The sequence below is a fragment of the Panthera onca genome, chromosome B3, assembly GCF_046562875.1.
Source record: "Panthera onca isolate mPanOnc1 chromosome B3, mPanOnc1 haplotype 2, whole genome shotgun sequence".
Lineage (NCBI taxonomy): Eukaryota > Metazoa > Chordata > Mammalia > Carnivora > Felidae > Panthera > Panthera onca.
Window position 1 is genome coordinate 124,483,234 of NC_138344.1, and position 25,289 is coordinate 124,508,522.

The following is a 25,289-nucleotide window of genomic DNA, read 5'->3' on the forward strand; positions in this document are numbered from 1 at the left end:
AGAACAAGAATAGGCACATGATTAATATACGTAAGCCCAGAGCTTCAGCACATAAATTCCTTTGTTCTCACATTTTAAAAATTATACACTTTCATATTAACATATTACATACAATATTTCACTAAGAAGAGTATTTGAAAACATCACGGTATTGATTGGGTATGTTAGTATAAATAAACAGAAAAGGATGAGGTTCTAATCCTGAGGAATTGTAGTTCTCACTACTGATGGGAAAGTAGGTTTGAATTTGAACTGGATGAACACTGCCTCTAACTGCCCTGAGTCTGGAAACTGTTGCTACTGATTTGCTCCCAACAGTCTATCTGTGTTATACTTCAGGTAAAACCTGTCATAGAATTCCTTTCTATATTCATTCCTTGGTAAGTTCTACTCAGCCACTGTTTTGACTGTTTTTTTTTTTAATCCCTCTTCCTCAAATAACCAATCACAATTATCTAGTTGTAATATACATTTCTCCCCCAACAATCAAGAGATTATATTACAGAACCCTCATAACAATCCTTGGCACACACACATATACATAGAGCACACAAGTAAACAAACACATCATTAACCCACAAATAAATGTTTTTGTATACTAAATATTAGTATCTTCCTATGTACTACATGAAATGCTAAATGAAAAGCAATTTTATTTATTCCATTAGAATGATTTTCAATTCTGTTAATACTATCATACATTCCTGGAAGCCTCTTCTATCCTAAAGAACTTTTTACAATTAAATTATATGAAATTATCTCAGCCACTAGAGCAGGGTGGTTAAATTTCATATCACTTAATCAAGTCTATTATTTATTTATCACTACATAAGTACTGTCAAAGACAAACGTAATCCAAAAACATAGAAATGTTCTTTTTCCCAAGAATTCCTTCCAGTTTTTTGGTAGAGAAGACTTTTTGGTTCCTAAAGGGAACCTTTTAGGTTCTGTAGCTGGTCCTGAGAATTAAACCAACATAAGATGGATTAGCAGAAGAAAAGCACACAAATTTTATTTAATATTTATACATATACCTAAGAGCCTTTGTTGGAAACATGAAGACCCAAAAAAGTGGTTAGGACCAAGAGCTTCTAAGCCTTTTTTAATTCATTTGAATTTATAAATTCTAATTTATGACAAGAAAAAGGAAAAGGGATCTAATGAGCTTCTAGGGGGCAGTAAACTGTGGACAAGTGACTAGGAAATACATGGTGGAAACTAATGGAAGATCAGGGTTATTTTAGGTTTGTCTGTTCAGATCCATTTTGGAATCAGCTCCCAGTTTCCAATGATAAAAAATGTTCTTCTCTTCCTGGTAGAGGGAGGGTATCTTCCTCAGGGGATTCTTGAGGTATCTACCTCAGGGTATCTTCTTTTTAGGTAGAAAAAGAGCTCAGAGTACTCTTCCTGCATCTACTATTTCTCAAGTGCCTCCAGCTCAAAGTAATCAATATACCAAAGTGATATGTTGGGGTGGTATGTCCTGATCCCTTTCACAGTACGTTACCAAAGGTTTATAAAGCTTAAAAGCTCCAACTTAATCTAAAACATACATTTAATGTCTTTTTCTGTTTCTCTTTCTTCAGGTAGGAAAACATGTTAATGAGTAGTTGTGTTGAGGGTCTCAGGTTTGGCGAGAACTTGAAGGAGTCACTGGATTCAGTATATAGTCGTACTTATGCTAAGATTTATGAGAGTGAAAATATACACGGCAAAATCAGCAAAGAGAAAACAATGTGGGGCATAAACCAGTGGAGACCAGGCACAGGCTTCCAAGAGTCCTGTCTCAGTAGTCACACAGGGTGTACACAATTCTTCTAGCAGTGAATTCCGACATGTATGAAGTACTATCTACCAAGGAAGCTCACTAGAGACTCAGTTCCCCAAGTTTTACAACTAGTCACTCACGTACCATCTGCCTGGTATATACCAAAATTCCAGACTCCCAGAAAGAAAGCAAGTGTTCAGCATAAACCATATTCTTTGTACAAAAGGTCTAGGCACCATGAGCTACACTCATCAAGGAAAGTTTCTAACTTGATCATCATTAAGTCTCCCAGATGCCAAACAAGGGCCTATTTTGGAAGCAGGCCTAAGGAAATTATGTTAACTACTATGTTAACTCTTTTTGTCCTTGTATTAAAATGGCCAAAGAATAGACAGAAAGGAAAAGAATGTATTAAAGAATGCATTACAGGGGCTCAGTCAGTTAAGTGTCAGACTCTTGAATTCAGCCCAGGTCATGATCTCACAGTTCATGAGTTCGAGCCCTGTTAACAGGCTCTGTGCTGACAGCGCAGAGCCTGCTTGAATTCTCTGCCCCTCCCGGCTTGCACGCACACGCACGCTCACTTGCTCTCTCTTTCTCTCAAAAATAAACATTTTAAAAAAGAATTAAAAAAAAAAAAAAGAATGCATTAGCATTACAGCAATGCATTTAGAAGATGGGAGAAAAGAACTCTCCCCTTGAAACTGGCTTTGGCTGCCAATGGCTCCCTTTTTAATTGCTGCAGTGGTCGTATTCAAATTTTAAGAAAACAACAGACAGCGTACTCAAATGAATAAGGCATTAAAACGAAAACAGAAAATGTAAAAGAGATATTCTATTTTAACACTTATATGTTTTTTTTTTTTAACGTTTATTTATTTTTGAGACAGAGAGAGACAGAGCATGAACGGGGGAGGGGCAGAGAGAGAGGGAGACACAGAATCGGAAGCAGGATCCAGGCTCTGAGCCATCGCCCAGAGCCCCACTTGGGCTCGAACTCACAGACCGCGAGACCGTGACCTGAGCTGAAGTCGGACACTTAACCAACTGAGCCACCCAGGCGCCCAGAGATATTCTATTTTAAAAAGTAGTGTGGTGGTGCCTGGGTGGCTCAGTCAGTTAAGCATCTGACTCTTGATTTTGGCTCAGGTCATGATCCCAGGGTCATGAGATTAAACCCCGTGTTGGGCTCCATGATCAGCATGGAGCCTGCTTAAGATTCTCTCTCTCTGCCTCCCTCCCACTCACACACTCTCTAAAATAAATTTTTTTTTAAAAAAATTAGAGATGTGATTCAATGCCTATATTTTAGAGATAAGGAAATTGAGGGACAAGGAGATAAAGTAATCAATCCCAGATAAGGGAGATAGTTTACAGCAGAAAAAAAAAAAAGACTAGCCACAGGTCCCTAATATTAAAACTAATATTGATTCCATATAGTTAGTAACTATATTACCAACTTGGATACTAGCCAAACAACCTCTTAAATAATGAAGTAAGATACCATGTTCCTGAGCTAGGAGGAAATCCTGAATAGGAATTATACAATATCTGATGCATGTATGTTTCTGGAAACTTCTGAAGCTGAAAGGAAAAAAAAAAAAAACATCACAGAATAGAGTTGGCTTGGTTAAAACAAAATCAGGCATAGACTAGTTATCCCCTCCTATGTTCATGACCCTGCCGAGGGACCAAGGAAAGTACTGTATGGGAAATACTGATTGGGACAAATACAGCCAAGCAGGAGGGAAGGGACATCAGTGCTGGCTAGTAGAAATAGGATTTAAGCAAGTAAATTCAAGAGAAACTACTCTGATCCGCAAGAACTCATCAAGAAAGGCACATAAAATAAGGAGACAATGGGCAAACTCAAGTGTCAAGAACAGAAAAGACTGGGTCACTGATCAAATGACAGGCATTTAAGACCAATGGTAGCATGGGCAAGAGCCACAGGCTGGGCCACCAGGGCTGTTCATGAAGAGTAACTTTCAGGGCACCTGGGTGGCTCAGTTGGTTAAGCACCCAACTCTTGATTTCAGCTCAGGTCATGATCTCATGGTTTGTGGGTGAGAGCCCCACGCGGGGCTGTGTTCTGGCAGCACGGGGCCTGCTTGGGATTCTCTGTCTCCCTCTCTCTCTGCCCTTCCCCTGCTCGTGCTCGCTCGCTCTCTCTCTCTCTCTCAAAATAAATTAATAAACAGTAGGGGGAAAAAAGAGTAAATTTCAAGAATGCTAAAAAGAGATTTAAAAAGTAAGGTCAGGAACCAGGTTGGGGGAATGGTGAAATCCAGCTTAAGCTTTCAAAAGTTGTTCGGCAAGGGAATAACATGATCAGATATGTGCTTGAGAAAGATTAATCACCAAAGGACATTATGCTAACACTAGGATATTAAAATATTATAGCAACATTAAAAATAATTGAAGATCATCTTTTTTAAAGCAGGAATGGACTTTTAGAACCAATTTTTTCCTCATCCGAATTCATTTCAGCAATCAAATTCAATAGAGCTGCCTTATAATAGATAAGAACCATCTATGGCATTCAAGAGACTAGGAAAAAAAAAAAAAGAAAAAGCAAGAAAAAAAAAATCACCTGTCAGTCTTTCCAAAGAAAATACAGGTATGTTTTCATTCATTCAATAAACATTTACTGCACTCAGCAACAACCAAGCTTCTGAGACAAAAAGATGAATAAGAAGGGGTGGTTCTCCATTCTACTGCTACAGAGAACCACACAGCGTAGTTGGGGAAACAGAGACATAACAGTTATTTTTAATAAATGTGATGTATGTGAGCAATTCTTCCTTCTGTATTTCAAATTTTGCCTCTCTTCCCAATTTATGCTACCTAATCTACACTTCTGTTTCATTTCTTACTGTCTACCTCTGTTCTTATCTTTATATAATGTTTTCTAGCAACGATTCTTTGTCAAAAAGAAAAGAGCCCTGAGCTAACACCATTAGGCGGTGGCTAAGGGATCAAAAAGAAGATAATTTGCAGTTGCTATTGAAAGTAATAAAGAGAAAGAGAGCAAGAGAAGGAGGCAGGGGGAAGAAAGAGACAAACAGAGCCAGAGAGAAAATGAGTGTCCGTGGCAGTCAGTCTCAGAAGTCAACAGCAGCTGACACAGCCAGGGCAAGTGTGTGCCTAGCACTCCTGTCCTCTGTTTCCCTTCGGTAGCTTCCTTCATGATGGAAGTGCTCCTAATACTGGTGTTGGCAGGGGAAAGGGGAAAGGGGAAATGGGAAATGGTGTTGAGAGGAGAAGGGGGAAGAGGGAAAAAGGTCAGCAAGAGAATCCGATCAACTAGACACCTCTCCCAAACATTTGCAAATAATCTTTTGTCAGAATTCAAACTAACTTGATTTTGCAATGTTTGAAAATGAATGATTCCAAATCGGGGGCAAACCAAATAGAAATACAATTATTTGTAAAGGCTCTATATAGTAATGAAAAATCAGTGCAGAGAAAAAGCCACTTGTTCAATTTGTTCAATCTTCCCAAACAGTTTGATTAAACTGCCTTCTAAATTCTAGGACAAAATTACCTATAAATTTTTCTTTTAATTCTTATAATTCGAGCCTTTCAGTTTTACATTCATCAAATATATGGTACCACAGTTGAAGATAAACACACACACCACACACTTTTTTAGTACATTAAAAACGTTTACAATTATGTATTTGTATTATACCCACTTTACCAAATCTAATAAATACTTTTAAGTTTTAATTACTACAAAGATTAAGAGTTTTTATATCTTGGTATTGACAACCAGTTATTTTAAGAGTGTTTTGGTTACCAAGTTTCCTTGGTTGAAAACACCCTTATTAATTACGATATTTCTCATATAAAAACACACAAAACCACAACAGAATGATCTGTTTCACAATAAGGTCTCTAAATACCCAGCACAGTGAAAAGTAGCAACTCTCTATATCAAAAGGATATACTGAAACAAAAACGATATTTAAAGTACAGGCATATAAATCCAGTTCTTTATATGGACAAAAACAGTGACATTAAAGCTAATAAGTAACACACAAGCCTCAAGTAGAACACCATTAGAAACAGAATTCAATTAATTACCTTAATATTGACTCTGTGAACAAAGATAAGACTAATTCCAGTCCAAAATATGACTTCCTTAAAGAAGACACAAGATGAAAACATTGATTGAATAGAGATATTACAGCCAAAAGGAGATGCAAATTTCTCAGGTGAGAAAGAGAACTGATTCAAGTACAGGAAAAAAAAAAAAAAAAGAACACTAAAATTTTATTTATTTTTGTTTTGTGTGTGTTTATTGAAGCTAAACTCTTTTCTAGCATGTTGGAACATTTTAGTTTCCATGTGACTTTGCATATATAGATGATTTGATTTTAACAAACCTAAAATGGACAGGAGGCTTGAAAAACAAAAAACAAAAACAAAAACCTGCAAAGAAACTACGGATTGAATATAACATTACTAATGCACAGGACGGTATTTGTAAATATGATATTAGGATTAACATGAATTCAGCCAGCATTCGCAGAGTGCCAACTATGGACACGGGGCTAGGTTCAAAGACAAAGCAAGGTCATGTTTCTCAGCTAAAAGAAAACCTGATTACTAGCACTGTGGTTTAGGACCAAAAGCAGTCAGTCCCTATGCCCAATTCCTTCTAATACATTCTCCCATTCCACAGAGGCTACAAAACTGAATGTTCAGTACTCCCTTGAGCTAGGTTTGGGGGCAAATCAGACTCAACAGAGACAGAATTAAACTGTGGAAATGAGGTGGAGACAATATACTTGCTAATTTGGCTTTTTGCTGCTGGCCAGCAAGGTCTCATAGATACAATTTATTTTGTTCTGCAGTGAATATCCCCCTTCATGCTACCCTTTCTTAGAAGCCTAGGCCAAGCCACATCTGCCAATATTATTATAAACAACTATTGCATAAAACACCTAGAGCAGTTCTATTTCCCACACTAACCCCTAACTGATGTTATAAAGTTTTGCCTTTACTGTATAAACAAAAGGACAGATTTAACAGTATTTCACCTGAAATTCTCAGATTCTCAATTAAGCCATGCCCCACTCACCTCTATTGGGAAACGAGCCTGACAAATTCTTGCATGTCTTGATAAACTCATTCATTTCGGTATAATTTAGGTGTTTTATGAACTGATAGTGAGAGGACAACTAATCAATTTTCCACAGTCAGGAGAGTTAAGGGAAGTCTCTGAATAAAAGAACTCAAATCAATCAAAACAAGTGTGGTAGCCCCAAAATATAGCTACACACAGCTAAATTAGACCATCACTCATTGAGATCACACTATTTAAAACTTTTTGTTTTTAAGTCATGATTGGCTGAAAGTAGAATATATACCTAAAATCTGAGTCAATTTCTTTTAATTCAAGCAAAATACATATTAATTGTCTTTAATAACTGATCTAGGAGCACCTGGGTGGCTCAGCTGGTTTGTGTGTCCAACTCGATTTCAGCTCAGATCATGATCCTAGGGTCATGAGATCAAGGCCTGCATCAGGTTCCACACTTAGCATGGAACTTGCTTACAAATCTCTCTCAAAAAATAAAAATTTTTAATTAAAAAGTTCTTAAAAATAAGGAAAAATAACTGATCCAAACCCTTTTATGAGTTAGGGATCAGTCACATTACACATCAGGGACCACTGTAGTAACCATGTCACAAGTAAATTCTTCCTTTACCAATATAACCTTCTGTCTTTTCTATCCTTCTAATTTTGACCATGTATACTAGTATCATTTTCTTTTTGTCAAATGAAGCAGAGATACATTAAAGCACATTAATCCCAAATAACAGGTTCCTTGGACTTTCTCAGTGATTAAAAATAATTACTTCTCCACAAATCCTATGAGAACATATCTGCTTCATACAACTATAGTTTCCTTGTACTTTTTAATGAAACATGATACTTAGTTTAAGCAAAGTATAGAAAATAATGTTCAATTAATTAAATACATTCATATCCTTGTGAAGAAATAAAATATTAACTTCTGTTTCATTAGTCATGATGTTCACTACATGGAATATTTTAAATACACATTTCTTCACAGTATTCAACTTAAAACACAAGGGGACATATAATTAACATCTAGGCCCCAGCAACACACTGGGGAAGTTCTGACCCTGGCACACATTATCTCAAAGTACATTTGTGTTTTCTTAGTTTTTCTCACACTGACTGATAATTTTAACTCTGCAACTCTGATGTTTAACTAAAGCAAGCACTTTGGGAGAAGAAAATTTGAATATAGATGGGATAAAACTATTCTGCTTTAAGCAGGTTGGTATTTGCGACTGCTTTTGATTGAAGCAGAACAACCTCTGATTATACATTTGCTATGAAATGTATTAGGACAAAGCAGGCATCAATAAAACACAGAAACCTGTGTTCTTACCAATATTGATGTGGCAGCTGAGGACCAACATAAATTACATAGTTCAACTAAAGAAATATTGTATCTCTAATTACGTGACATATAGTCAAGAGGAGAAATTAAATGTAACCTAACACTTAATATTAACGTTCTACATTCTAATAGAGAATTACAGTTTATTTAAAAGAAAACAGACATATTATCTTACGTGACACAGTAACATTGTGCAGTTAAGAGAAATCAACTTTTCTTAATTTCTCAATTTTGATTTCTTGAAAGAAATCAAAGCTAAGGAAGGCTAAATGGAATAGGGGAGCCTTTTTTTTCTTTTGTTAATACTGTTTCAAACAAAAATAATGATCTCTAGAGATACCACCTCATATCCATTAGGATGGCTACTACTAAAAAACAAACAAATAAATAAAAAACAGAATATAACATGTGTTGATGAGGATGTGGACAAACTGGAACCCTTGTGCACTGTTGATAGGAATATAAAATGGTATAGCCACTGTGGGAAAGAGTATGGTGGTTCCTCAAAAGATTAAACACAGAATTACCATATGATCTAATAATTCTACTTCTGGATATATACCCCAAAAAACTAGGAGCAGAGTCTCGAAGAGATATTTATACACTCACAGCATTATTCCTAACAGCATTATTCACAATTGCTAAAATATGGAAACAACCCAGGTATCCATGAACTGATGGATAAATAAGCAAAATGTGATATATATTTTGCTTATCTATGGTATACCATATATGGAATATATATACCATAGATAAGCAAAATATAGACCTCATTTTACTTAATTATGCATCAGTATATATATATACATACATACATACATGTATGTGTGTGTGTAGATATAGCTATATAGATATATGGATTCCATATATGGAATATATAGGAAGGAAATTCTGCAATATGCTACAACACAGATAAAACTTGAGGACATTATGTTAAGTGAAATAAGCCAACCACATCAATAGAAATACTACATGAATCCACTTCAGTGAGGTACTCAGAGTGGTATAATAAGTATAATAGTGGTTGCCAGAAACTGAGGGAGATAGGAAGTGGGAGTTGTTATTTAATAGATACAGAGTTTCAGTGGGGATGAGAATGGATGGTTGTACAATAATGTGAATTTATTTAATACCATTGAATTGTACATTTAAAAAATGGTGAAGATGGTAATTTTATGTTTTGTGTATTTTACCACAGTAAAAGAAAGAAAGAAAGAAAGAAAGAAAGAAAGAAAGAAAGAAAGAAAGAAAGAAAGAAAGAAATCCCTTTCTTGACTCCTATACACTTAGAAAGGGCTGGCTATGAAGGATGTTCCTTTAATCAGTTCTCAATCAAGTCCAAGAACACCACCTTCCCACAACACAGCCAGGTCATATTTCAGACAATCAAAGGAAAATCAGTGTGCTTTCTACACCCACAGGAATATAAGACATGGCTCCTAACCTAATTTCACACCATCCAATCACATTCCCACCATTTAAGTTCCACCTATATTTAAATTAAGTAAAATTAAAATTAAAAACTCAGCCACACTGACCTCATTTCAAGTCCTCTATGGGTACATACGGCTAACATATTGAACAGCACAGATTTAAAACATCTCCCTCACTGCTGAAAGTGCTACCAGATGATGCTAATCTAGAGCAGCCACTGATTCATATTAATATAATGACTTGATACACTAATTTTTCTTCTTCATATGTACAGGTAGAATTCTTTTCTTGCTTAATGTTGATTATGTATATTCTCTTTAAAAAAAATAAATAAATAAATTACATAAATTAACCAAGAGTGCAAAAAAAATTCTATTTGTTTTTAATCAGTACTTAGGACAACATGTTTTGTGGAAACAATGTGACTGAACATGATTCAGTGGTTTTTAGTTTAGCCTTAAAGGTCTGATCAAAGTTCATTTTATTTTGATATGTGGTTTTAATTATCTTAGCTTAAATATATACCTCACTTGTTAATGCTAATAATTTACCTGTAGAGTGCATGGATTTTTAAAAATATCAAGTGGAAATAAAGACATTATTAATTCCTTTCCTAACAGATAGCCTTCTTTTTCCTTTATTGCCTGGACTATTAACCCTATTACATTATTGAATAGAGGAAAGTGCTTCCTTCATTTAAAATCAGTATTTCAGGGGTGACTGGGTGGCTCAGTCAGTTGAGCATCCAGCTCTTGACTTCAGCTCAGGGCATGCTCTCACAGTTTGTGGGTTTTAGCCCCACACTGGGCTCTGCGCTGGCAGTGCAGAGCCTGCTTAGGATTCTCTCTCCCTCTCTCTGCCCCACCCCTGCTCATGTACTCGGTGTCTCTTTCTCAAAATAAATAAACTTAAAAATATAAAAATAAAAGAAAATCAGTATTTCACTATTAAGTATGACATTTGCTATAGGTTTTTAGTAGATATTCTTCAGTATCAGAAAGTTTCCCTCTCTTCCTTTTAACTAGGGAAACTAAAAGTTTCCCTAATTAATGGATATTGAACTTTCATAAATGCTTTATCTGTTGAGATACTAATAGGATTTTCTCATATACTTTACAAATGTTAAAACAACCAAGCACAGTCGTAAGTCACCAAATATACAGGAATGATATATAAACACAATACCAGTCTTTTGTTACATATATGTTCTGCAGATATCTTCTCCCAGGGTTGCTTGTTCTTTTCATTTTCCTAATGCAGCCAAGTGTAATGTGGAAATTTTGGAAGAAATATTCATTTACAAAATGTTGTGAAGATTTTCTTTTATGTTCTCTTTGGGGAGTAATTTTTTTTTTTTTAAGTAAGTTCTACGCCCAAAGTGGGGCTTGAATTCACAACCCTGAGATCAAGAATCATATGCTGTACGGACTGAGCCAGCCAGACACCCCTGGAAATAATTTTTAATTGTTTCACTTTTTTCTTCTGTATTAGCTATATACCCATTACTCTTCTTTTAGTGGTTACCCTAGAGATTATTATATGCATCCTTCACTTATTAACATATAAAGTAGTTTAGTAAATTTTACAACATCCTTCATCTTAGATTCAAGGACCCATAGAGGGACCATCACCCCCCAGATGAATGTGTGGAAACTCTATGCCAAATAGACATAGTCAAAGGACTGAGGGTCTCTTTTCCCAACCAACCTCTACTCATAAGACAGAAGGCATCGCAGACTTAGACTGCTCCTGCCCCAGCTCTCTCATACAGTGAAGGTTCCACAACAGAAGAGACAAGCTCAGAAGATCAGGGGCTACCATCCCCACTCGGCACCACACTTGAAGAGCTGGGGCACCACCCCAGAGGGAAGCAGGCTACAGTCCCTGAGCTCAGCTGAGAAGAGGGAAGTTACATAAACAGAGAGCTCAAAGTTCTAAGGGGACTGACTTTACTTGTAACAGAACATAAGGAAATTAATGTCTAAGGATGATGTCAAAAATGATGAAGATCTTGGGGGCGAGTGGTTAAGAAGCTGGTAATTTCCATAATACTAGTAGCAACAAGTGAAACAACAGATCAGCTAGAAATTTAACAGAGAGAGTCAAGGAAAAAGCTAAGAAGAGCGGTCTTTAATAAAATCAGACTGTGGTACAATTCCAGGGCATTGTCCAAAAAAAAAAAAAAAAAAAAAGATCAGCTAGCAATTACTGGAGAGGATAAAGCCAGGTAGGGTATCAACAGAATCAGACTATCCAAAAGTCAAAAGTTTAATGGGGAGAGTCAGGGAACTAGAGAGTCAAAGAGAACCCAGCTAAAACCACAATCATCCCTGGTTGTCAAGGAGACTCCACACATACTTAAGGCTGTACCCTCTGAGGAGTAACAGGAGAGACAAAAAGGCAAATAGTAACAGCGAACCCCAAAAGGTGGGGAATTAGTATCCAGGCTTAATACATAAAATGTCCAATTTCAATAAAAATCAGTACATATGAAAAGAAATCTAAAAAGTGTGACCGCGGGGTGCCTGGTTGGCTCTGTCGGTTAAGCATCTGACTCTTGATTTCAGATCAGGTTCATGACTTGCGTCGGTGGCTCCGTGCTGATAGTACAGAGTCTATTTGGGGTGTTCTCTCTCTCTCTCCCTCTCTCTCTCTTTCTGCCCCTCCACCACTCATGCACTCTCTCTCTCAAAATAAATAAACTTTATAAAAAATAAACAAAAAATAAAAAGTGTGACCTCTACAAAGAAAAAAGAAGACAACTGAAACTATCTTTGAGGGGGACCAGATGTTGAACTTAACAAAGATTTTTAAAAAGCTTTAATAAATGTGTTCAAAGAGCTAAAGGAAACCATTTTTTTTTTAATAAGAAGAGTGTATAATGACAATGTCATAGAGAATAGCAATAAAAAGATAGAAATTATTTTTTTAATGGAAATTCTGAAGTTGCAAAATACAGCCAGTGAAATAAAAAATTCATTTGAAAGGCTCAATGAATCAATGGAGATTATGCCAACTTAAGGAGAAAGAGAAAAAATAAAAATGAACTAAGCCCCAAAGAAATGTGGGATACCAACATACATGCAACAGAAATACTAGATGGGGGTGGAGGGGAGTACCTGGGTGTCTCAGCCAGTTGAGCATCTGACTCCTGATTTTAACTCACGTCATGCTATCACGGTTCATGAGTTGGAGCCCCACATCGGGCTCTGTGCTAACAGTGTGTAGCCTGCTTGGGATTCTCTCTATCCCTTTCTCTCTGCCCCTTCCCCCATTTGTGCGCACACGTGCTCTCTCTCAAAATAAACTTAAAAAAAAAACAAAAAAACACTAGATGGAATGGAGAGACACAAATAAAATATGTAAGAGAAAATAATAGCTAAAACTTCCCAAATATGAAAAAAAAACATAAGCTACATATCCAAGAAGCTTGATGAACTGCAAGTAGGTTAAATACAAAGAACATATCCAAATCAAACACTGAAGGCAAAAGACAATGATAAAATCTTGAAAGCAGTACAAGAAATAGTGGCTCCTCAGGAACAGGAATGCAATGGGATTAACATTAGACTTCTCATGAGAAACAAGGAAGAAACAAAACCTGCAGGATGACATATTCAAAGTGCTGAAAGAAAGTCAACTAAGATTTTATATCCAGCAAAATTATCTTTTTAAAATGAGGTGCAATAAAGACATTCTCAGGTAAACAAAAACTAAGAAAATATGTTGCTAGTAAACCAGCTTTACAAGAAAAATTAAATGAAGTTTCTTAGCTTGAAAGCAATTCATAGTCAATAGTAACTCAAATCCATTCACAGGGAAAAAAAAAAGACTGTAGTCGAGTCCTATGACTACACCACCATGGTCACAGATGACTGTACCAATGAATTAATGCTGAATCCAAGACAGTCATCTAAAAATGGCTCAAGTTTTCTCTTTTTTTTTCTTTTCTTTATTTTTTTTTTAAGTATTTTTAATGTTTGTTTATTTTGGGGAGAGAGAGAATGTGAGCAGGGGAGGGGCAGACAGAGTGGGAGACACAGAACCTGAAGCAGGCACCAGGCTCAGAGCTATCAGCACAGACTCTGACGTAGGGCTTCAATTCACGAACTGTGAGATTGTGACCCGAGCGGAGGTCGGATGCTTAACCAACTGAGCCACACAGGCACCCTGTCTTGTCTTTTCTTTTTTTTTAAGTTTATTTATTTTGAGAGAGAGTGCTGAACTCAAGTGGGGAGGGGCAGAAAGAGAAGGAGAGAGAAAGAAATTCCCAAGCAGGCTCTGCACTGCCAGAAGGAAGCCTGACCCGGGACTCAAACCCACAAATCACAGGATCATGACCTGAGCCAAATCCAAGAGTCGGACACTTAACCAAATAAGCCACCCAGGCACCCTCAAGTTTTCTTATCGTTGCAATCTAAGGAGTCTCAATGACAGAGTCAGTGTGGTAACATGTATAAAATTTGTTTTCTCCATGAAGCCCAGTAGGGCAGCTGTCAAGATAGTTTCTTGCCTCCCTACATGAAACCTCATTTGAGTGTGTCTCAGTTTCTTGTAATCTAGAAGGGACAAATAGAACGGGCCAATGTGACAAAATAATGGAATTGTTAAGCCTATGAGACTATAAAACCATCGTTCATATTTTCAATCACCAAATACCAATTTATATTTGAAGGTATTTCTGCTTTTGTCTTCAAGGACTCTTTGCTTTTACATTTATTGTTCTGCCATTGGAGGAGGGAGGCCATCCTGGTACCATAGGGATGGAGGCTCCTCATGCCTACTTCCTAAGGTTCAGACCCCCCACGTCCCTGTTCCTCATTTTAAGTCTCACTATGATTCTTCCTCTCAAGGGTGAAGGGGGCCTGGCTTTTCTAGTGAACTGAAACTTCAGTGCTAAATAGAAGTTCGGTGATTTTGACTTTATTGAGGGCAATGAATGTTGATTTCATGTGTGTAACCCCTGATTCTAGCACCAGACTCAATACCTAATAGACCCTTAATAAAAATTAATTGAATGAAAGACTGAATTGTTTTTCTTTTTACCAATTAGAAGATAGAAAAACAGATCATAAAGCCAGCAACCAAACCACAAATTATATAACTTAAACATACATATGAATGGAAGCCTCATAAATTTCTTCAAAAGAATAACAAAAAAGGTGTCTAATTTTCTGTTAAACCTTACCTACCTATCCAGCTCTTAATTTCAGTTACTATATATTTTGGTTCTCAGATTTCTATTCTTTTTATAATGTCCTGTTCTCTGCTAGAATTAAGTATCTTATGATCTAATTTCTTAACATATTAATAACCATTGTTTTAAAGTTGATGTGTTAATTCCAATATCTGAACAGCCTATATACCTATTTCTATTTCCTGCTTATATCTTGCTTTTTAGTAATGTGCGTTTTGTTTCTTGATATGACTGCTAAGTTTTTGATAAAATGCTAGACACTGTAAGACAAATTACAGAAATAACACGAGGGCTCTGGATAATACCTTTCCCCCCACCCCACAAAAGATCTACTTTTATTTAGATGGCTAGAGTAGGGACAGATAACGTCACAGCAGATTCAAAGCTACATTTCTGTGACTGTTCGTGCATTTTCCGCTCACCCAGAAGCGCTTTGGGTATCCCAACTGAGAGTGTGGGACGTTTACAAGGGCCCTGCTTCTTTCACGAACCTACGCTCTATTGGTAAGCCTTGCTCAGTTTGTGACATTTCAGGGGAAGAGTGGCACCCAGTGTCAGACTAATCACTCTGCACTCTACTCCTCAGCAGAATACAGGACTCCTCCTGTCCTTGCACCCAGATAACTCTCTGACAACTTCAAAGATATATGTATTTTTTTTTAAATACATGTCTTACCCAGCTTTTCCAGTTTTTCTCACTAGGAAGTTTGTTCTACAAGGTAATCCACCATTAACAAACGCATAAACTGTTCTTTAATGACAATTGCCAAAAATTTGCCTAACTGGTTAATCTTCTCTAAGGAAGAGCAAACCATAGTCTAACATCATGATAGTTTCCCCCACAAAATAAGTACTGACATCAACACATATTTCTTGCAAGTACCAGAAATTAAATGTGTAATACATTTGAAAAAAAAAAAAAAAGTTGCTAACACTGACTTTTATGTTAGCCATGTGTTACTTATTAAAAACTTTGTTTTGTAAAGATAATTTATACCATTCAAACATTTTCAAGAGTATTACAGGCCCACGGACTTTTTTGTTGTTTGAGGCTGAGCTTAATCTCATTTCTCCTTGTAGAAAGCTGCCTGAAAACAAACATCTAAAATGTAATTTAACTCTCCACTTAAAATGATACCTTATCAATTAAAATCACTCTAAAATTAACTGTAAAGACTATAGGGATAATGCATGAACAGTCAAATATGCTTATTATAAAGTCTACTTTATAGCTCTTTAATATCATTTGTGGTAGTCAAGAAAAGAACAACTATAAATTAGATTCTGCAAAAACGTTACCTTATTCATTTGATATCACGTATTTTTCCATAGTTAAGTCATTCAATAATTATCCCCAAAGGTATATTTTATCCTTATAATTGCTTTTAATATCAAATCGATAACTAACATAAGTTATCAATACTTATTTTGTGAGGAATGTTTCTCCCTCTCTCCCCGCCAACTTCATGCAACTATGTCCATGCACGTGCACGCGCACACACACACACACACGCCACAGACATATACAAAGAGGCCTTTTCAATTTATATATATTCAATATATACATAAAATACATGAAATTTATGTCAATATATACATAAAATACATGAAATTTACATGTATTTTATACCTAAAATACATGAAACAGATATCATGACTTCAGAAAATAAAGATTTTGAAAATAGACACTTTTATTCCCAAATTATTGCTTTACTGACCGTATTCAAATGATAAACTACAGCAAATACTGGTGATACCTTAAAAGAAAACTTAAAATATTTGGTCCACTGTTACTTTCTAGCTTTATGGAAATATTCACGCAACTCTAGGTTACAGAAAATGTAAAAGCTGCCTCTCTTCACAGCTCCTAGAATTCCTTTATTATCCCATATAGGTGTAAGATTTGAGAAACTAAATCTTCCTCAAAGTGTCAAGGTTTATTTAGTTTTAGAGTTTTTATCATAGGGCATCTCTGCCAGTAATTGCCTTTATGAAGAACTTGGAGTACAGAGCATCTGTGGACTTAGCAATCTGTTTCACTGTCAGTGAATTTGGTTAATAACAAAGACAGATCTCCTCTCCACTAGGTTCAACAATTTTAGCCTTTGTTATAAAGCTTTGCTGTCAATATTTGTTTTCTTTATAATCTATGCATTAAGTACTACTTAGTACTCAGATAATACCTTATTTTACAACAAGCACTTAGATAAGGAATAAATTATTCAGATAAAAAAGAACAGTAGAAATTACAGACAGGGCAATTAAGATCTCTAAGAAGGGTTTAAAAGTAATATTGTCGGGGCGCCTGGGTGGCGCAGTCGGTTAAGCGTCCGACTTCAGCCAGGTCACGATCTCGCGGTCCGTGAGTTCGAGCCCCGCGTCAGGCTCTGAGCTGATGGCTCGGAGCCTGGAGCCTGTTTCCAATTCTGTGTCTCCCTCTCTCTCTGCCCCTCCCCCATTCATGCTCTGTCTCTCTCTGTCCCAAAAATAAAATAAGAAAAAAACGTTGAAAAAAAAAAAAATTAAAAAAAAAAAAAAAGTAATATTGTATAGTATTGTATAACACTATAGCAAAGTACATAGTAAAGTAGCCAGCTTTGTATAAGAAATCCAAGAATCAAGAGTTTATATTAAAAGTGCATTAAAAGGAACAACCTTCCTTCTGTTCCTAATGTACTAATCATCAAAAAGAAAAGTTATTATTGATTATCATTCCTGTTTTCCACTATCCTCTTTTTAAAAGTAAATTATGGCATTACAGTCCCAAGTTTCTGCTAATGAATAATCATGTCAGTTGTCACTCAATTATCACTTTCAACATTTAATCTAAATTATGTACAGCACCTTGGGTTTTTTTTTCCCCTTTCTTTGAAGTTCCTCATTGAATTTAAAAGTCAAATTTTTTTTTTTTTTTCAAGAAAAGTAAGTTGATGGAAGATAGAGGCTGAGATTAAATCAGGGGGAATCAATGATCAAGGATACTTGGAATTCTTATGAATACAAATAGCCTATCAAGGTTAATGAGGTTCAACTCAAGTTTAGAAGAAGAAAAAAACGTACTTAGTATTTTCTATGCATATACAGATTTAAGGTTTTAGGTATAATTTTAAAGGTAAATTATGCAAACCTAAATGCACCTTTCATTCCGGTTTTTACAAGGTGTTTTCCCTGTTTTTCTCCTGTGTGAAACAACTGCTTAAAATGTGTATTCTGGATCAACAAAAACTGACGCCATCAGTAAGAAAGAGCAAAGGTCCTCTGGAATACTGACAACTCTTCCAGAAATTAACAGACTTTTATTAATTTATTTTTTAAATGTTTATTTATTTTTGACAGAGAGAGAGAGCAGGGAAAGGGCAGAGAAAGAGAGGGGGACACAGAATCTGAAGCAGGCTCCAGCCTCTGAGCTGTCAGCACAGAGGCCAATGAGAGGCTGGAACCCACAGACTGTGAGATCATAACCTGAGTTGAAGTCGGACGCTTAACCGACTGAGCCACCCAGACACCCTTAACGTGCTTTTAAAAAATGACCAGATAGGGGCGCCTGGGTGGCTTGGTCGGTTGAGCGTCCGACTTTGGCTCAGGTCATGATCTCACGGTCCGTGAGTTCGAGACCCGCGTCGGGCTCTGTGCTGACAGCTCGGAGCCTGGAGCCTGTTTCAGATTCTGTGTCTCCCTCTCTCTCTGCCCCTCCCCTGTTCATGCTCTGTCTCTCTTTGTCTCAAAAATAAATAAATGTTAAAAAAAAAAAAAAAAAAATTAAAAAAAAAAAAAAAAATGACCAGATAACAAATGTTAGCTTTAAAAAATAACCACAAAAATATTGCATAATTTACGATTTTGGTCAACAAATACTAACTTAGCAACTAATATGGGTAAGACACTGTCAAGGAGCACAAAGGAGTATAGAGACAAGACCTGGTTCTTAACCCATACTCATTTATGATTTGAAAAAGATATAAGTATTTAATTCATAAGTGGCTTCCAGAATGCCACAAGTTTGAATTACAACATCAATGCATACTGGTAAACAGCCCAGAGCAAAATCTGTGCACCACAACATATCAGAAGAAAATGCAAACAGAAGGTTGAGCATCAGAGTGGAAGCTGAGAAGACTGTTACACACACACACAAAAAAGGGCAGTTCAACATACTCCAGAAATAAAGATAGGAATCTAAGGAAATAAACAGGTCTCTGGTTACAAGGACTATGGTAAAGAAAGGTGGAGGGTGAGAGAGCCTTACAATAGCCAGGAACAAACAGTTCTTCAGACATCATTCTCTGACTGTGTTCACCAAGCAACTTTTTGGTCACTAATTCAACCTTCTAAAACCTAGATATAGAAAACTGGGAGACTGGTGCCCTGCATAAGAGATCAGTGTTTAAACATCCATAAAGAAACCCCCAGAGGGTACATGAATGAGCTGGCACTCTTTTATATACTGCTCTCTAGTAAATTTCATTATTAGTATGAACCAGTTTCCTGGGTCACATTAATTCTAGAACACAAAAAGTTCAAGTTTCCAGATGTGAGGACAAGATCTTGAAACATGAGGTGTTCACCAAGGTAAGGACATCAAGGTCAGATTTGTCCTACTGACAGGGCAACTTTCTAATGCAGTCCCCTTTCTCCTTCATTTCAACTCATTTTGAAATTTTAAAGACATCTACCCAGACTACTTTAAGGCAGTGTGAGAAAGGTGCCATAAGAACATTAGTGATGTGAGCAAAAGGATGAGGTACAGAAGGAAGGATTATCACTTGCAGCTGATAGAGTCTAAGAAGGCTTCAGGAAGGAAAAGAGATTAGGGGCTCCTGGGTGGCTCAGTCGGTTGAATATCCAACTCTTGATTTCAGCTCAGGTCATGATCTTATGGTTCTTAGGATCAAGTACCTTAAGCTGGGCTCTGTGCTCACAGCGTGGAACCTGCTTAGGATTCTCTGTCCCTATCTCTCAAAATTAAGCAAATAAACATTAAAAAGAGAGAGATTACTGACTGAACAAGCCAAAAGAAAGAGTATTATGCAAATATTTGGGGGCCTGACCAACAGTCACATTGTGAGCATCTTGTCTTATTCGTATTTGCTTTCTAAAAAGGAACTAAAGAGGATTAATAGCCATTCTTTACAGAATGTATAAGGCAACACCAAATATTTTTGAAAAATAAATGCTATCAAACATATCTGAAAAATAGAGACTAAGTATCTTTCAGTTAAATTTCAATAAAATGACTGTTAGAAGTTACATTGAGTGATCCATGACCAATACCTTCACAAAGTCTACACTAAATGTCATTCTGAGAATAGCTTGGGAATAAAGATATTCAAAGGGCCTTCACAAGGTATGAAAAATAAGCCATAATCAGAAATGTCATAAAATCTAAAATGGTGGGGGGCGCCTGGGTGGCTCAGTCGGTCAAGCATCCGACGTCAGCTCAGGTCAAGATCTTGTGGTTCAGGAGTTTGAGCCCCATGTTGGGCTCTGTGCCAACAGCTCAGAGCCTGGAGCCTCGGATTCCATGTCTCCCTCTCTCCCTGCTCCTCCCCTGTTCACGTGGTGTTCTCTTTCTCTCTCTCTCTCTCAAAAATAAACATTAAAAAAAATTTTTTAATCTAAAACAATGGTTATAAATTTAATTATTTTATTGTTAAAAATAATGTCAGGAAAATAAAAACTGGTTAATGGGAATTTCTTCCAGAAAAAACAGTATCTTTTTGTAATACCATTTTAATGGTAACAGGGAAAAAAACATTTTCATCCTCTGAATTAAATTTGAATTAGACTTGAGACAAACCCAAAGAATTTTTTTCATCAATTTTAGAATGTCACCTGCATAGAGACAGGGAAATCTGCCTTTTGTTCATTGCCATGTCACCACCACCTAGAATAGTGCCTGACATGTAACAGACAGTCATTAAGTGTTTAATATGTGAGTAAATGCTCAACCTCTCTGTCCAATTGTCTTTCACATCCAAACCTGTATAATTAACCCAAACTAATCCAAGAGAACCCCAAGCCTTTCCCTAATCCAGGTGAAAATGTAAAAGATCTATTGTTAGGGCAAGGGGAAAGCCAGGCTCTTTGAATAAGGGCATTATTAGGTTTTTATAAGTAATTTTTTAAATGCTTATGTGAGATTTTTTTTCAACTGATTCTGCAAGTGGTAAATGAAATCAAACAATGAAAAGGAAGGAAGGGAAGAAGGACAGACCAATATGTGGTTATAAACAGGTTAGCCAAGGAATTTTTCTACCTTTGATATTTACTAGTATAGGGTTTTTTTTTTTTTAATACTTAACTTTGGCAAAATAATATTTTAGCACTTTTGCCAACAGGATCAAGGGTTAAAACAATACCTGTGAAGCAAACTTTTGAAGTCCTAAATTACAATTGCTCTGATAATGTCTCTGATAAGTATTTATTATACATGTAAAGGGCTTTGTAAAAAGTATGTATTTCATCAGCTTTACAATCTGAATCTTGAAGCAAATCTAAAATACATTTTTCCATTGATGAAAATGAAGAAAATGCGTCTTTCCAAGATGAAAAAGAAACTCAGACTAGCATAACATTAAATATTTCCTTTGGGTTATATAAAGTTTGATATCTTTAACACCAATTTTCTACCTTTCATTATAGTTTAGAAAATTCTTCAAATATGGCACCTTATTATAATTGGAATACAACTCCACTAAGAAAAAACAGATATAAAGGGAGGGCTGATACATATTTATTTCTAAATGTGTCATCCATGTCTGATCTAATTTGCGTAATTATAATTGGAATTAAGACATTTCCTTTTTATGAAGTTCTTTCTTTTGATTTTTAATATTTTCAGATAATTACCCTGTCTACGCTAGATAAAAGGCCACGGGGGGGAGGCACCTGGGTGACTCAGTCTGTTGAGCGTCTGACTTTGGCTCAGGTCATGAGCTCTCTGTTCCTGAGTTTGAGCCCCGTGTCAGGCTCTGTGCTGACAGCTCAGAGCCTGGAGCCTGAGAATCTACATCTCCCTCTTTCTCTGCCCCTCCCCAACTTGCGCGTGCTCTCTCTCTCTCTCTAAAATAAATACACATTAAAAAAAAAAAGGCAAATGGGGAAAGGTAGCTACCTACTTACACCTCATTCATGATTACCACACACCCTAAATTAATGGAGGCAGTATAATTCCACCTCTTCCACAGTAGGCAGAGATTTAAAAACATTCATGGTTCCAAAGAAGAAATACCAATAATACCCTCTTTGCTGTGCCGTCTTCCAGTTCCACCCCCAAAATAAATGATAATTCACCATTCCTTCAAATAAAGGTACTTTCTGTCTGAAGGAAGGGCTCAATTTGCTACTAGAACAAAAATACTGCCAAGTTTAATAGGTTCCTGGCTTTAAGGTCCAAATGAAAGAGAAATGAATCTACAGACATTTCTATATATAGTCATCTATATAACTTTATGTTATGTTTACCCAAACCAGTTCATAAAATATCACAAACTTTACATTAAAACTTCATTAAGCAATTCTATGAAATGAAACTAATGTCCTTCAAATACAGCTTGAAAATAGCAAAGTCACCTCTACTTGCGCTGCAAAATGTGCCTTCTCCTGGTCTTTTCGTTCCATGCACCGCTTCGCTTCCTCTAACTCAGATGCCATTGCACTGAAGTTCAGCTGCACCCTCAAATCTGACATCTGCTTCTCCAGATTCTCTTTTTCCCGCTCAACCCCTTAAAAGAGAAAATGTAAAGCTTGATGATTGTTCTTCATTCACAGGAGAATGTACTTTCAAATGGTACAAAGCCTTGACGTTCGAAAATTCCAGCTAACACAATCCACTTATTAACACTGTCACTCTACAGACTGTTCAGAATTTGCGAGTCTATTGTTTCAAGTCTCACTCAGTTTTCTAAAATGTATACGTTGATGTGTTATCCAGTATTATTCCATTGTGATACTAAAACTTGAGTTGGTATCAGGTTTCTAGTAGAACTGAGTTCAGGAAAATCCTATATATTTTTTTCTTTAACTTTCTTTACATCCCTACCTCTAAACTATAATACAGAAATACTGAAAGAGTTTTCAGCTAAGTTCTACATCAGCTGAAGGTTACTGAAGTTGACACACAAAATGATGATTTCTTGCAAAATAAACAAATGATACTGTTAAATCTCTGATTGTGTAGGACCACTAACTAATTTACTAATTCTGGAGACTACTACCTGAAATTATCATCACTGAACAATATACACAGACTTAGCATTTAATTCAGCACACTTGGTCCAGGACACACAAGACACTGTTGTACCATCTTCTTCAAAGATAAATACCATAAAAACCCTTTGACAATGAACTTACACTCCACGAATAGAAATAAAACATATAAATAAAGTACTTCCCGGAGTCTAAGATACCAAAAATTAGAACATCTACTACCAATTTAAAACTACTGTTTTTCCAGTAGTTTCCTTTCTCGGAAAGGAAAAGGGAAGGAAACATTAGCAAATTCAATTTATACATCATTCACAAGACACATCTGAACTGAGAGATATCAATCACACTGTTCAAAATTTCACATCTTGGATGAATGTGGATACATGAATGGAAAATATATAGGAATTTTTAATAGCATAAAAGTAATAACAGATACTATACAGATTTTACAGATACAGTTATCACACAGAAAGAAATAGAGTAAAACCCTGGAATGTGAGTAACTTGTTCTGAGAGTGTTCTGCAAGATAAGCAAACATTTCTAATAAATTTTATCTCGATAAAAAACACTAATAGTACGTGACGTCAAACATCACATGATCACAATGGAGTCAATGGTTCTCTCTCGCTCGCTGGCTCGCTCACTTGCTCACTGCAGGATTGTGGGTGATCTTCTCCCATGCTTGGATGCTCAGTATCAGGCCACAGTGTTTGGCAGAAATGAGTGATTTTTCAGAACATTGGAAGGTGCCCACAACTGGCACTAGTTTTTTGTCATTTCAAAGTCCCTATGGACAGTCCTTTGCTTTTCCACACAAGAGTAAGCTTAAGAACGCTTTGCTTCATTCTAGGTCATTGGATAGGTTCCTTGTTAAAAGTGCACAAAAAGAAAAAGATTCCATTGAGCCAATAGATAGCAGTGATTCCATTAGTGATAGGGAAAGCTGTCCTACACAGTAACCCTCCTCTCTGGTCTCCCTCACAAACCAGCCCCGAAGGTTTTCAAAGGTAAATGCAGGTTAAGTTATTTTTCTTTATATTCTGTATTTTCTGTGTTATTTTGTATTATATTACAGTATTGTAATCATTATTATATGAATATTTTTGGGTTGTGGAACAAATTATCTGAGTTTCCAATATTCCTTATGGGGAAATTCGCATTGATATACAAGTGCTTTGAATTACAAGCATGTTTCTGGAATGAATTATGCTCACAAACCAAGGTTTTACATAAAGTGATTAACTCTATCTTGTTGAAAAACTGGAGTAGGAAGAATTGGAAACTAAGTTGGATTTAAAGAATGAATACAGAATTTCACCAAGCAAAGGAGCTAGGGTGATAACTCAGGGAAAGGAAGCACCATAAAGCACAGAGGTACGATAATGGATTTAATATTGAGGTAGCTGCAAACAGTACTTCCACATAGCTACCACCTATGAGCAAGGGAAGGGGGAGAGTCAGCAGGGTGTTTATACATTGCTAGGGAGCTTAGAAATTATCCCATAGACCAGGAGTTCACAAACATTTTCTGTACAGGGTCAAATAGTAAATATTTTAGCCTTATGATCTCTGTTACAACTACTCAACTCTGCCATTGTATTGCAAAAGTAACCTAGACAGTGAATAAATGAATGGGAATAGCTATATTCCAAGGAAGTTTATTTACAAAAGTCTGGATTTGCCCCTTGGGCCATACTTTGCCCACCCCTGCTCGGTTTCCAATGTGAAAATATGCAATATTTGTTTAAGTGTAAATGTCTTTATTTTATAAATATATATTTTAAATTTTATGTTTAGATATGTATATATGCATACATGTGTATATGTAACACATATCTCCAGAGTGTCTATCTATATATAGACATGCATTTCAGGATATATGTTAGTGTATATAGATAAAGTAACAGGAATATATAGTATATAAAATATAGAGATATTTATATGAATACATGTGTAAATACATACATAATATATATTTTATATTTTTTTAGCTTATTTATTATTTTGAGAGAGCAAGTGCACAGCAAGCAGCAAAGGTGCAGAGAGAGAGAATCCCAAGAAGTCTCCGCACTGCATGGGTCCAATGTGGGGCTCAACCTCATGAACTGTGAGACCATGATCTGTGTCAAAATCAAGAGTCGGATGCTCATCCAACAGAGCCACCCAGGCACTACCATAATACATATTTCATGAAACATATAAGTTTAATGTGAGACCTAATAATTTGATAAATTT

At 36.2% G+C, this 25,289-nt stretch overlaps 1 protein-coding gene across 4 annotated transcripts in view; it reads right to left on the bottom strand.

The window, feature by feature from the left end:
- The window catches only part of CEP128 (centrosomal protein 128), a 383,456-nt gene that overhangs the window by 270,145 nt on the left and 88,022 nt on the right, over positions 1–25,289 (bottom strand). For all 4 annotated transcript variants that reach the window (XM_060620442.3, XM_060620445.2, XM_060620441.2 and 1 more), the window contains exon 13: positions 22,418–22,569. In XM_060620442.3, the coding sequence (XP_060476425.2) occupies positions 22,418–22,569 (152 nt within the window). The remainder of the gene's footprint in view (positions 1–22,417; positions 22,570–25,289) is intronic.